The sequence below is a fragment of the Hylobates moloch genome, unplaced genomic scaffold (genome assembly GCF_009828535.3).
Source record: "Hylobates moloch isolate HMO894 unplaced genomic scaffold, HMol_V3 SCAFFOLD_18, whole genome shotgun sequence".
In the NCBI taxonomy this organism is placed as follows: Eukaryota; Metazoa; Chordata; class Mammalia; order Primates; family Hylobatidae; genus Hylobates; species Hylobates moloch.
In genome coordinates this window covers 30568062-30581547 of record NW_026652293.1, presented here as the reverse complement: position 1 = coordinate 30581547, position 13486 = coordinate 30568062, and the positions used below count along the sequence as shown (strand labels likewise).

The window sequence follows — 13486 nt, the reverse complement described above, 5'->3', positions numbered from 1 at the left end:
CCTGTTGTTTACAGGCAAATTGCAACTTGATCTGTGGTGATGAATATGGTCCAGAAACAAGGTTGAGCATGTCTCAGTTGAACGAAAAGGAAACTCCTTTTGAACTCATCGAAGCTCTACTTAAGTACATTGAAACCCTTAATGTTCCTGGAGCTGTGTTGGTTTTTTTGCCTGGCTGGAATCTGATTTATACTATGCAGAAGCATTTGGAAATGAATCCACATTTTGGTATGAGTCTTTGAATTCTCACATATTTGAGTGTGAAAATGAATGTTTTGCTAGTGCATTAGCCAGTATGTGAAAACAAAATTTTACTTTCGAGTAAAAATAGGTATAATGGAGAGCTGTTTGAAACCAGCTCCTGTTTTTAGTCCCTGATTGTTCTGTATTGTTATATAGGAAGCCATCGGTATCAGATTCTACCTCTGCATTCTCAGATTCCTCGAGAGGAACAGCGCAAAGTGTTTGATCCAGTACCAGTTGGAGTAACCAAGGTAAATATTAAACACTACAATGATGGGAGTGGAAGGTGACATAGATACTAAACAAATGTTACAGGTCTTCAAAGAGCTACCCAAAAAATGGTAACCCATCTAAATTGAGGAAGAAAAAAGGAGTCTTTCTCTTTCTGAGCTTAGTAGATCGTTCATTAATCAGTTATTGGGTGATCTTTTTAGGACTTCTGTAATTTTCTTGTCATTTGTTACATAAGCAAATCAGTCCTTTCAAGTAACTAATAAGAATATTTTCTGGAGTGTAATTTTTCTTTCTTCACAGGTTATTTTGTCCACAAATATTGCTGAAACAAGCATTACCATAAACGATGTTGTTTATGTCATTGACTCCTGCAAGTAAGTTACTGGGAAACCTGTTTGCCTGTTCCAGTGTTACTAACTGGAAACTTCTTACCAGTTAACAGAATCAAAAACACTTTATTTTTAAACTCCTGTGTTCTTAAATCTCCAAAATTATTGTGCGTCTATATAGCATTATAGGTAATTGATAATTAAGAGTAATTATTTCTGTTGATTACTGCAAATCAGTTATGGTAGAAAGTGACAAAGCTTGAAACTGTAACTGATGATTACTTCTCATTGCTCTTGGCTGCTGGTGTCTCACTTATTTCCCATTGGGTGTTTCCATTGATCACTGCCGTACTATAGCATGCTGTTTGATGAATAAAGATGACCAGTGTTTAGCACATGACAAATATCCTACCTTGAAGACACTCCTTTAAGGATTAAAGGTCTTCATTTTGGTATGAGATGAGCCTGGAAAATATACCAGGAGACATTCTGTGTAGATACAGGAATTACATGGTAATTGATAAATTGAAAGGACAAAAAAGTTGAAACTTGGTTATATCTGGCCAACTTGTGCCCCATGACTTCTCTATATAATTCCTTAGTCTGTCCTGACAATGAAAACAATTTGCTGCCAACATCCATTTTAGGAAATGATGAATAGCATTCTGTGCTAATCCCAGTAGTTTAGTGGCAGCTGTCTCTGTATGTAACATTGAAGGAATCTGAGGTTACTTGGGGGTTCAAAAGGACCACACAGGCATCACTAGATACAGATATCCTAAAAGTTACACTAAACTTTGGAATAGAGATGACTTAAGTAATTACTTTCTTTTGTGTATGTGCCATATTCCATTTAAATGGTTTTGCATTTGTTAATTTATGTAATGTTTACCAAAAAAACTCTATAAGGTAGATAATGGCATGGAAAGTTTGGCCAAGGCAGTTCAGCTGGTAAGTGGCAGGTGGATGTTACATTGCCTTTTAGTAGGTTGACAACTAGGGGTTTGCAGTCAGATTGCTGATTCTTACTTGTGCCATTCATGAATAGACATCACAAGCAGGTATGGCTTTAACTACGTAGTGGAAAGCATTCACTACTTAGTGGATATGTAATAGTTATTGATAATACACGAGTCTTAGAATTAACAACTTTTTCCTATGTAGGCAGAAAGTGAAACTCTTCACTGCTCACAACAATATGACCAACTATGCTACCGTATGGGCATCAAAAACAAACCTTGAGCAACGGAAAGGGCGAGCTGGCCGAGTACGGCCTGGATTCTGCTTTCACCTGTGCAGCCGAGCTCGTTTTGAGAGGTAAGACCCATTCTTGACCTTTAGTAAGGGATTTTTGTTCTGTTCTCTGTAGGGACAGATGTGTGCAGTTATGTAAACCTGCCAGTTTAAGCTGATCTAAGTCTTGCCAGCCATGTTGAAATCAGGTGTAAATGTTTCATAAGGATCTTCATCACAAATCATTTATAGAGAATAAGCCAGAATTAGAAATACGGAGACCTAGATTTTAATATTATTTGTGCCTAATACATTGTATAACACTAAGTGGTTACTCCTTAGGCCTGCATTTCCCTCATTCTATAAAATATTAAGTTACTTAACGTCTCTTGTTTCCTCCGTTGTAAAAAGAATATGGCAAATAATGCCTAACCCATAGGGTTGGTATAAGTATTAAATGAGTTAATAATGTAAAATACTTTGAACAGTGTCTAGCACATCATGATCTCCCAATAAGTGTTTGCAGTTGTTAATTTATACAGGTCAGATATCTCTTTTAAAACTGAAATGCTTGCGACCAGAAGTGGTTTTGGATTTTTTTTCTTGGTAATATTTGCATTGTATTTACCAGTTGGGCATCCCTAATCTGGAAACATGAAATCCAAAACGCTCTAATGAGCATTTCCTTTAAGTGTCGTGTCAGAAGTCAAAAAGTTTTGGATTTTAAAGAGTTACATCTATAAGAGCCTTTCTAGTGGCACTAAAATTACATGAACTAGGAAGGTGGGGAGGTTGTAGAGAAATGTTAGTATGAGTAATCATCCTACAAAAAGTGTCATTGTCGTTTTTAACCCATGTTTGTCAACAGGCAAGGCCTGAAGAGACCATGGGTGGAGCTAATAACATTCGAGATTTTGGATAATTTTTTCATTTTTCTTCTCAGCCTAAAAGGCCATCAAGCTGTGAGGATAAGTCAGAAACCACTATGCAACCAGATTAAATTTTGTCAACAGTGTGTATAGTGAATGATAAAAGGTTCGGTGGTAATTGTAAAATGAAAGGATGATGAAAGGGCAGCTCTGTATCCCTGATTACCTTGCTGCAAAAAGTTCATTAAACTAACATCTGTATATACACAAGGAGGATGGTTATTTTATGCTTGTTTTCTCTTAGACTTGAAACCCACATGACACCAGAGATGTTCCGAACACCATTGCATGAAATTGCTCTTAGCATAAAACTTCTGCGTCTAGGAGGAATTGGCCAATTTCTGGCCAAAGCAATTGAACCTCCCCCTTTGGATGCTGTGATTGAAGCAGAACACACTCTTAGAGGTACTTACAAATACAGACCTACTTGACACAGATACTAATCATACCATCTGTCTTATCCTGGCAGATAACACTTAACAAATGAATCAAGATGAAGATGTAGTCAACAGGGCTGTGATAATATTAAGGCCTCCAGTCTTACCTTAGGTAGTTAGTATAGTTACTGTTCTAATGAGCAATGAGAAGGAAGAAAGGGACAATGTGAGTCTTACTTTAAAAAAGAAAAGAAAACCTAAAAAGGCATCTCTTAACTGTGTACTAAAGATCAGAACATAACTTTCTCATGATACCCACAGTATTTCATATGAATCTCTTAGAACTTTTTTGTTTTTTTGAGATGGAATCTTGCTCCATTGCCCAGGCTGGAGTGCGGTGGCGTGATCTCAGCTCACTGCAACTTCCACCTCCCAGGTTCAAGCCATTCTTCTGCCTCAGTCTCCCGAGTAGCTGAGACTACAGGCATACACCACTACACCCGACTAATTTTTGTATTTTACTAAGACAGGGCTTCACCATTTTGGCCAGGCTGGTCTGAAACTCACGACCTCAAGTGATCCACCCACCTCAGCCTCCCAAAGTGCTGGGATTACAGGCGGGAGCCACTGCATCCAGCCTGGAACATTTATGTTTTCTTGCTAAACTTGTTATAGAAGCAGTGAAAATAGTACAGTGAAAATTAAGGGCATTGGAGCTAGATCTGAATTTGAATTTTGAATCTAGCATTTATCTACTATGTTAACTTCAGAATTTTCTCTAGATTTTACCTTTTTTTAAACATTAACAGCTGGGTGTCAGACTTCTTATGGCATATAGAAACTTATGCTGCTATTATAGTTAATACTGTATTTATAGACTTCATATGAATTGTATTTGTTTTTATAACCTATAGGATGTAGTTGTAATACCTTCTTTATGTTGGGTGCTCCAGATTTTGATTTTGTTCTATTTTTGAGTACAGAGAATTGTTGGCTGTAGACATGGTATTAGCGATTGGCTTGACAAAAGAGGAACTCTGAACCATCTTAACCTTAATTTAGAGTAATGTTTTGTCTGCCTAAAATTAGTGTTCATTTGTTTCTACTCACAAAGAACTATCTCCCCACAGAGCTTGATGCATTAGATGCCAATGATGAGTTGACTCCTTTGGGACGAATCCTGGCTAAACTCCCCATTGAGCCTCGTTTTGGCAAAATGATGATAATGGGGTGTATATTCTAGTAAGTGCTTTGTTTCTCTTCGTTAAGTGGTAGAATAATTTCAGAATCTTCTCCTCCCTGTAAAAGCAGTATTGGCTCAGATAGACGAAAAAAATCCTAAATGTTCTTCAGGGAAGTAACATACCTAGATATTTAGAGAAGTGTAACACTAAAAAAATGAACAGTTCCAGTAGATGGATATCCGGGCCCAACATGGGGAAAAGGGCACTGATTTCTCAAAAGTTAAAAGCAAGCAGGCCAGGCAGTTGGCTCACACCTTGAATCCTAGCACTTTGGGAGGCCAGGGTGGGAGGGTCCCTTGTTATTAATAGTTGGTCTTGAAAGAGCAGCGTCAGGAAAAGAGGTTTATTTTATCAGAAAATGTTTAAGAGATTTGGTATGATGGGGAAGAGAGACTGTAAAAGGAAAAATATACTTGGTCATAATTTATGTTAAATATGTGGCCATTAGAGCATCAGAGCACTTTTTTCTTTCTGATTCTGAAGAGAGCAGCTAAAAAGTTCTTTGTTAAGCCAATTTCATTGCAAATAAAAGTAGAATCATAGCCATAAAGAAAGACTGCATCCTATAGTCGACAGTACTACCTGAGCTGCTGGCAACAACATTGTGATCTAGTCTGGATTTAACTGTCTTTGTGTATTTCAGCGTGGGAGATGCTATCTGTACCATTGCTGCTGCTACCTGCTTTCCAGAGCCTTTCATCAATGAAGGAAAGCGGCTGGGCTATATCCATCGAAATTTTGCTGGAAACAGATTTTCTGATCACGTAGCCCTTTTATCAGTATTCCAAGCCTGGGATGATGCTAGGTATGAGTAAGATTTGGGTGAGCTGTCTGTAGTTTCTCATTTGTATTTAGTTCTCTGGTCTTAGAGAATGATTTCTCATACCAATTTATTTTAGAATGGGTGGAGAAGAAGCAGAGATACGTTTTTGTGAGCACAAAAGACTTAATATGGCTACACTAAGAATGACCTGGGAAGCCAAAGTTCAGCTCAAAGAGATTTTGATTAATTCTGGGTTTCCAGAAGGTAAGACTTCTTCCATTCTTAAGATATCTTTAAAGTGGCATTTATATAGTGCCTGCAAATTGACAGCAAAGTGTATTTTAGTTTCAAATTTTAGACCCTATGATTTTTATATATTCCCAACTATTTCTTAGTTCTCGTGAACACTGGTCTAGTTCCCAGAATGAGTACTTTGCTGATAACCTTATAGTGGTTTGCGAAGTAATTTGTTAGCATTTAGACTTGAAGTAAATTCTACCACATTAAATTTTAAATGGCTTAAATTTATACTTTCGGTGTACAGATGATTAAAGGACTTTATGACATCTAACGTGGAAAAAAACCAACTCATGTTTCTTGATAGATGAGCTGTAGTACTTTTCTTTTCCAACTAGGTTAAAATATAGAATTATTTCCTAAAACATTGAGAACTAGAATGCATAACCAGAAATAAGACTGTTGAGAGAAAGAAGGTAGTTGGGCAAGATGGTAAATTTTTAAAGGCTGTGATTGGAATAACTAAACAAAGTAGTGAGTGGTTCTCTTCTGTCATAAGCTAGCTGAAATTTTAGTTTTTCCTCAAAATTATAAGGGAAAACTTTATGTGCTAGAGTCTTGAGATGCATTTTACAGGTAATGAAACAGGCACCAAGGTATAAATTGTCTTTAATTCATCCAATTAGGAGGCTATAAGACTAGAACTCGTTTGTCTAGAACAAAATATGTCTGTGCTTTCAGCGGTTGACTGTCATGCTTTCCAGTCAGTAGCTAAGTACTCAAAGTGTAGACTGGGTAAAAAATCAGCCTTCATTCCAGTAGGTGTCTTCTTAGATGATCTCCATCTTCTCTACAACTAACAGCTATTTAAGAGTAGCAGATAAATACTTTGTGGTCCTATCAGTCAAGCTCTTATTCTCAGAGTAGATGGTTGATTGGGGGACTTCAAAAAGTAATCACCCCAGTGGGGTGCGGTGGCTCACGCCTGTAATCCCAGCACTTTGGGAAGCCGAGGCGGGTGGATCACGAGGTCAGGAGATCAAGACCATCCTGGCTAACACAGTGAAACCCCGTCTCTACTAAAAATATAAAAAATTAGCCGGGCGTGGTGGTGGGCGCCTGTAGTGCCAGTTACTTGGGAGGCTGAGGCAGGAGAATGGCATGAACCCGGGAGGCAGAGCTTGCAGTGAGCCAAGATGGCGCCACTGCACTCCAGCCTGGGTGACAGAGCGAGACTCCGTCTCAAAAAAAAAAGTAAGCACCCCAAGCTTATTTATGGTTGAGTCTATAAGAGAACAGAGACGTTTTCGTTTTCTTACTGTGGAAACTCAGTAACATTTCTCCTTGAACTTAATCTGGGTATAAGGATTCTGAGAAGAGAAAGTTTTACAGACAGGTTATGTGAAAAGAGTGAGGAAGTGTCAGTTCTCTGAATTACCTTGAATAGTTTGCATGTAATGCGAAGATCAGCCAGTTATCTGATTTTTCTTTTCACTCTGCTCCTCTTAACAGATTGTTTGTTGACACAAGTGTTTACTAACACTGGACCAGATAATAATTTGGATGTTGTCATCTCCCTCCTGGCCTTTGGTGTATACCCCAATGTATGCTATCATAAGGAAAAGAGGAAGATTCTCACCACTGAAGGCCGTAATGCACTTATCCACAAATCATCTGTTAATTGTCCTTTTAGTAGCCAAGACATGAAGTACCCATCTCCCTTCTTTGTGTTTGGTGAAAAGGTAAGAAAAGACTAGAAAAGTTTACATTGAAAGTTGAAATTGTCTTTACAATCATTAGGAACATGAATTTTGATTTTCAAAGCACAGTATATAGCGGTATTTGGAAGTTGGAATGTCAACCATTTTGTATTGTCTCTTTCTCCATTTGCAGATTCGAACTCGAGCCATCTCTGCTAAAGGCATGACTTTAGTCACCCCCCTGCAGTTGCTTCTCTTTGCCTCCAAGAAAGTCCAATCTGATGGGCAGATTGTGCTTGTAGATGACTGGTATGGATTTTCAGATGTGAACTCCAAACTGAATTCTTAGAATTACAATATGATGGAATTCAGCTGCTAATCTTAACTTAATTATATACTAATTATAACTTAAATATATACTAATTATATCTAAATTATATACTTAATGTTAAATTGATACTAGTAGAAGCAAATGCATTAGGAATTTGAGCCATGTCTACCACTAGGCACACCACCACTATGGAATCAGATTAAGTGAAGCTTGAGTGCCCTTTCACATACTCTGTATATTGATTCAAAACTAGTGGCAAGCACTGGGCAAAAATGGAATAGAGCTTAATGGACGGCCAGTAGGCTCAGCCATCATATTCTTGAAAACCTAGAAAATGCCAGCATTCTGGGTCTCTTAAATTCATTATTTTAAAGTCTGGATGATCTGGCTGGGTGCAGCAGATCACTTGGGCTCAGGAAGTTGAAGATCAGCCTGGACAACATGGTGAAACCTGTCTCTACGAAAAATACAAAAAATTTAGCCAGGTGTGGTAGCACACAGCTGTAGTCCCAGCTATTCTGGAGGCTGAGGCAGGAGAATCACTTGAACCTGGGAGTTGGAGGTTGCAGTGAGCTATCACGCCACTGCACTCCAGCCAGGGCAACAAAAAAAAAAGTCTGAATGATCCATATTGCTGGACTTTGTTTTTTGTTTATTATATATTACATGTATTTTTATTATATTTTATTTGGCTTGATAGACTTTATGGCTTAAGACTCCTGCTCATAGCTAGCAGTGAATTTTAAGAGGCTAGTGCTGATTATTACTACTCTTCATATCTGTTTGCCTAAATTTTGGGCCATTATAAGTAGTTTTTTTAAAATATTAATGCTTAAGAAGTTAAATTTATTCTATAACATGCCATGTATGAAGTTGAGAGATAATGGTCTTTTTCTACATATACTCCCTCTCTTATTTTTAATGTATTTCGCCACTTTAGGATTAAACTGCAAATATCTCATGAAGCTGCTGCCTGTATCACCGGTCTCCGGGCAGCCATGGAGGCTCTGGTTGTTGAAGTAACCAAACAACCTGCTATCATCAGCCAGTTGGACCCCGTAAATGAACGTATGCTGAACATGATCCGTCAAATCTCTAGACCCTCAGCTGCTGGTATCAACCTTATGATTGGCAGTACACGGTGAGTACCATATTAACTTCTCATTGAACCAAGTAGAGGGGAGAGATCTTATGTAGGCCTAGAATTCCTAAAGTTAGTGATAGAAGCCCTATTACTTAAGTAAAATTCTAGATATAGACAGAGCTATAGATAGAGAGTTTAGTTCCAGCTAACATACTCAGAACAAAGAATGTCATTTACTTTTGTTAGTAATTGGTCTACTGCGTCATTGCATGTTGGTAGTGTTAGAAAAGGATCTTACAAATACACATATATAGTTCAGAGGGGGTCACATGACAGGGAAGTGACACAGCCCAGATAGCCCTTTTTCCATGGTACTGTTCTGGCATCTCTAAAGAAAAATATTGATGAGATGTTAAATTGCTTCTTTATCAAATGTGTATGTGTTTTTGTTTATCTTAAACAACTAGAGCATGGATATCTTAAAGCAAAGAAATGAGAAATTTATCTTAATTCTTAAAATTTTTATTTGCTTCAGGTTTTAAAATTTTTTTCTTTGCCCACTAATTTTTATTTACAAGATACCAAAAGGCAGAAGAGTGGTACAATGTATAGCCATATAGTCTTTATTTAGGTTCACTAATTTTCAGCGTTTTGTACATTTGCTTAATCATTTGTGATGAAGCAGCAGGCATTACCACATTTTACGTCAATACACTTCATGTCTTTTAAGAACATGGCCACAATACCACAATCACACCCCAAAACCTGAAATGTTTTAGTAATACTATAATATACTAATGTACTAAAATTCTTCCAGTTATCCAAAAATGACCTCTAATTCCTCATCAAAAATTATGTATTGCATTTGGTCTATCTGTAAGACGGGTAGATTGTTATCCTCATCCTCTTTAATAGAAACAAGGAAACCGGGCACAGATAAGTTAAGACCATACATAAGGTCATACAGCTAATAACTAGATAGAACTAGATTCAAACCCAGGCAACATGGCTCCTGAAACAGTGCTCTTACTGTGCTATTCTGTGTCCCTCCTAGGTGGTTAAATGTATAGAATAATTCAATAAGCGTCATAGGCAGATAACAAATGACATATTCATGGGTGTTTAGGAGAAGACAGATTATTTTTGGTAGGAGGGCTGGTAAGCAAGGAGCCTCTGTGTATATAATCTGTTCCTATGAAGAATAATAGTCCGGAAACTAGAAAGAAAGGGATATATGAAGAGAGTTTAGGATGTATGAATATGTAGTGGCCTAAATTACAGTAGTAGATAGAATTGCAATGGGGAGATGTGACTGGATTAGACAGATTTGTGGTAGAATCAATAGGAATTCGTGATGGACTAAAATGGAATGGTGCAATGAAAGAAGGAAGACAGATTACATTCATTTTTTTTTGAGAGGCAGTCTTGCCCTGTTGCGCAGGCTGGAGTGCAGTGGTGCCATCTTGGCTCACTGCAACCTCTGCCTCCCGGGTTCAAGTGATCTTCCTGCCTCAACCCCCCGAGTAGCTGGGATTACAGGCACACACTACCACGCCCAGCTAATTTTTTTATTTTTAGTAGAAACACAGTTTCGCCATGTTGCCAGGCTAGTCTCAAACTCCTAACCTCAGGTGATCCACCCACCTCAGCCTCCCAAAGTGCTGGGATTACAAACCTGAACCACTGCACCCAGCCACACAGCCATATTTCTGACTTAGCTGCTGAATTGGTAGTGTTATTCTTGAAGAAAAGCCGCACAGGAGTAATAAGCAGATTGGGGATATGTTTAATTGAAGTTGTTGACGGTCATTTCTGCAATTTTTCATTAGCTTTATTTTCCTTATTTGCCACATGAAACAGATTTAGGCATTACCAAGGACATTTTTCAAAATCATATTTCAGAATTATTGCAGGAAAACATTTGGTGATAAAGACCAAATAGTTTATTGGCAGCTCCAGGAACCCTCTCCTAATGCTTGCCTTCTTGGAACACTGTTATTGAACTGAGTAAGAGGACTGTCTTAAAGTTCTAATGACATACTGCCAAAATTCAAAACCTTTGAGATTGAATCAGAAAGAACTTCAGAAAAACAGATGGATACAATTGATGACTGTTTTAGAATAGCAGATCAATTTTATTTCAATTTCTGTTTGTGCATTTGGCTTCATTCCCTTTATGTATTAAATTTTCAAATATAACTAAATGTGTACATTTGGTGAGTCGTTGGGAAATAATAAGAATGCTTTGCTAAAGTGATGGTTTTGTGTTTTTCCTAGGTATGGAGATGGTCCACGTCCTCCCAAGATGGCCCGATATGACAATGGAAGTGGATATAGAAGGGGAGGTTCTAGTTACAGTGGTGGAGGCTATGGCGGTGGCTATAGCAGTGGAGGCTATGGTAGTGGAGGCTATGGTAGCGGAGGTTATGGTAGCGGAGGCTATGGTAGCGGAGGCTATGGTGGCAGCGCCAACTCCTTTCGGGCAGGATATGGTGCAGGTGTTGGTGGAGGCTATAGAGGAGTTCCCCGAGGTGGCTTTAGAGGCAACTCTGGAGGAGACTACAGAGGGCCTAGTGGAGGCTATAGAGGATCTGGGGGATTCCAGCGAGGAGGTGGTAGGGGGGCCTATGGAACTGGCTACTTCGGACAGGGAAGAGGAGGTGGCGGCTATTAAAGCTTGGTTATGTCAGTTCCTGTGTGTAGACAGTAAGGAAAAAAAGGCATGCTATGTGTTACGTGTTTTTTCCAGTATGTTTATTTGCCACCAAAAAGTAAATGCATTTTCACCCATTCTGTGGTTCATTGTAGTTTAAGGAAACCAAGCGTATAGATGCATTAGTGATTTTGTTTATATTATGTAAAATATAACAATCTCTTAAAAATACCACAGTTTGTATTTTTTCTTTAAGGAGTAAAGATTTGCCTTTAAATAACCTGGTATTTTCCTGGCTTTCGTTTAATACAATAGAAAATAAAGTATTACACCGAATACTTGCCATGTAGTTTGTTTGTTGACCTTGTATATTAGAAAATTTTACAATGCCAGTTACATCTGTTCATTTTAAATGTCAGAGAAGTTGTACCCTGTTTCAAAAGTATACTAAGTGATACTACTTGTAATAGAATAAATCACCTTGAAATTGAATTGTTACCTTTTGAAGTAAATACTGGCAAGTGCACAAGCCACATAAACCTGAATAAAACTTTTGACCTAGGGTTGAACATTTGGCTTCCTCCCGTATTCTGTCTTTGAATAAGACCAAGCCCAGCATTTTCTTTTCTAAGTTAGTTTCCACGATGACAATTAAAAGCAATGTAATCAATCCATAGAACTCTCGAATAAAAGGTAAATGAAGCTTCACCAATGTGACACATTTACCTACCTTACTGTGTTGCAAAAGGTTTTTGTTAAGCTACTTTGTTTTAATAGAGATGTTCATACATTTGTAACACTTTACAGTTTCTAGTGAATTTTCAGATTTCTCATTTGAGCAAGGTACAGTGGAGAGGGCAAAGGTACTGGATTACACAGAACTGGGTTTGTCTTAATTCTGTTCTCAACCATGTGGATGATCTTGGGCGTATTTTTGTCTTGGTTTCCTTTTCAAAGTCCTTTATCCTGCATATATGTTTTAGATCACCTTCAGCAATTATTGTTAAGCTGATGGCACCTATCTGCAGACTCACAAGTCTGTCTCCAACCGAGATTTCCTTTCTGAGCTATGTAAACAACTGCATACTGAACATCCATCTCTGCTTAAATATCCCACAGAAAAAAATCTCAGTGCTTTCCAAACTGACCTCCTTCCCCTCCCAACCTACCCTATGTCCTGCCAGTACTGTGTTCTCTGCTCTGCTCTGCTCTTTGGAGTTTCAGCTGCTTAATTGCTTAAGCCACCACCTCTAGTCAGCTCAAAACGTCTTTCAATATACTTTTATAGATCAGTTGCCTCTGTTCTATTGTCTTAGTTTGGACATACAGTGCCATAGCAACTTCTTAACTGATCCTGCCTACAGGCCTGCCTCAATCTGATCACTACCGCTACAGTAAACATTCCCAAACAAATCCAGTTTCATACCCCCTCTCCTGACTTAAACCAGTGGTTCTTAAATGCCGTCAGGGCAGAGGCTAAACTCCCTTAGCCACTCACTCTGGCTCTACCTTCATTTCTGCTGTACAGCTGTAGCTAGCCAAACTGAACTAGCACCATCTATGGATCATGAGCTTTCTATCCCTTTGCAAGTTGTGAAAACTCCCATAAAAGGTATAAAATCAATAATGGTTCGTTTGAATGGTACTCATCCCTCCAACAAATTCAATTAGAAATGTGAAATTGAAAAATGGCCAAAAGTTGTCAAAGTGCATTCTCTAAAGGTTGAAAGAAGCACTAAGGCATAGTTCTAATGTGACCATATTCAGCTCAAGACCTGAGGAGCTCCATATGTAGCTCCCCCCCTGTCTTGTGCCCCACATATTCCAGCTGTCCTCCCTAAACTCCAGTTTGTCTCTTAACTGCAGTGCTCTGCTTGGTACTTTCTCCCTCTGCCATGACCCAGAAAGTGCTTCCACATAGCCGTGGACTTGTCTCATTTGTTTTCCTTATTGGGGGATCACAGTTCTGCATTGCCTTTTACCTAATGTCTGAAAGCAGCTGTTTCACTTGTTTACATGGGAGGAAAAGTTCAGTGCCATTTGTACTTGTCATAACTGTAAGTGGGAATCCAGTTACCAAAGAATCCATTATAAGATCCAGAAATCATTCCTTTTCTTGGATGAGACTT

At 38.4% G+C, this 13486-nt stretch overlaps 1 protein-coding gene across 1 annotated transcript in view; it reads left to right on the top strand.

The window, feature by feature from the left end:
- The window catches only part of DHX9 (DExH-box helicase 9), a 49170-nt gene extending 37321 nt beyond the window's left edge, over nucleotides 1-11849 (top strand). Inside the window, 13 exon segments of the mRNA XM_058430420.1 lie at nucleotides 15-228; nucleotides 400-494; nucleotides 778-851; nucleotides 1971-2123; nucleotides 3213-3373; nucleotides 4476-4587; nucleotides 5233-5394; nucleotides 5489-5616; nucleotides 7102-7331; nucleotides 7483-7598; nucleotides 8561-8761; nucleotides 10982-11348; nucleotides 11350-11849. Coding sequence (XP_058286403.1) covers nucleotides 15-228; nucleotides 400-494; nucleotides 778-851; nucleotides 1971-2123; nucleotides 3213-3373; nucleotides 4476-4587; nucleotides 5233-5394; nucleotides 5489-5616; nucleotides 7102-7331; nucleotides 7483-7598; nucleotides 8561-8761; nucleotides 10982-11348; nucleotides 11350-11517 — 2181 coding nt within the window. The 3' untranslated portion in view covers nucleotides 11518-11849.
- The last annotated feature ends 1637 nt before the right edge of the window (nucleotides 11850-13486 follow it).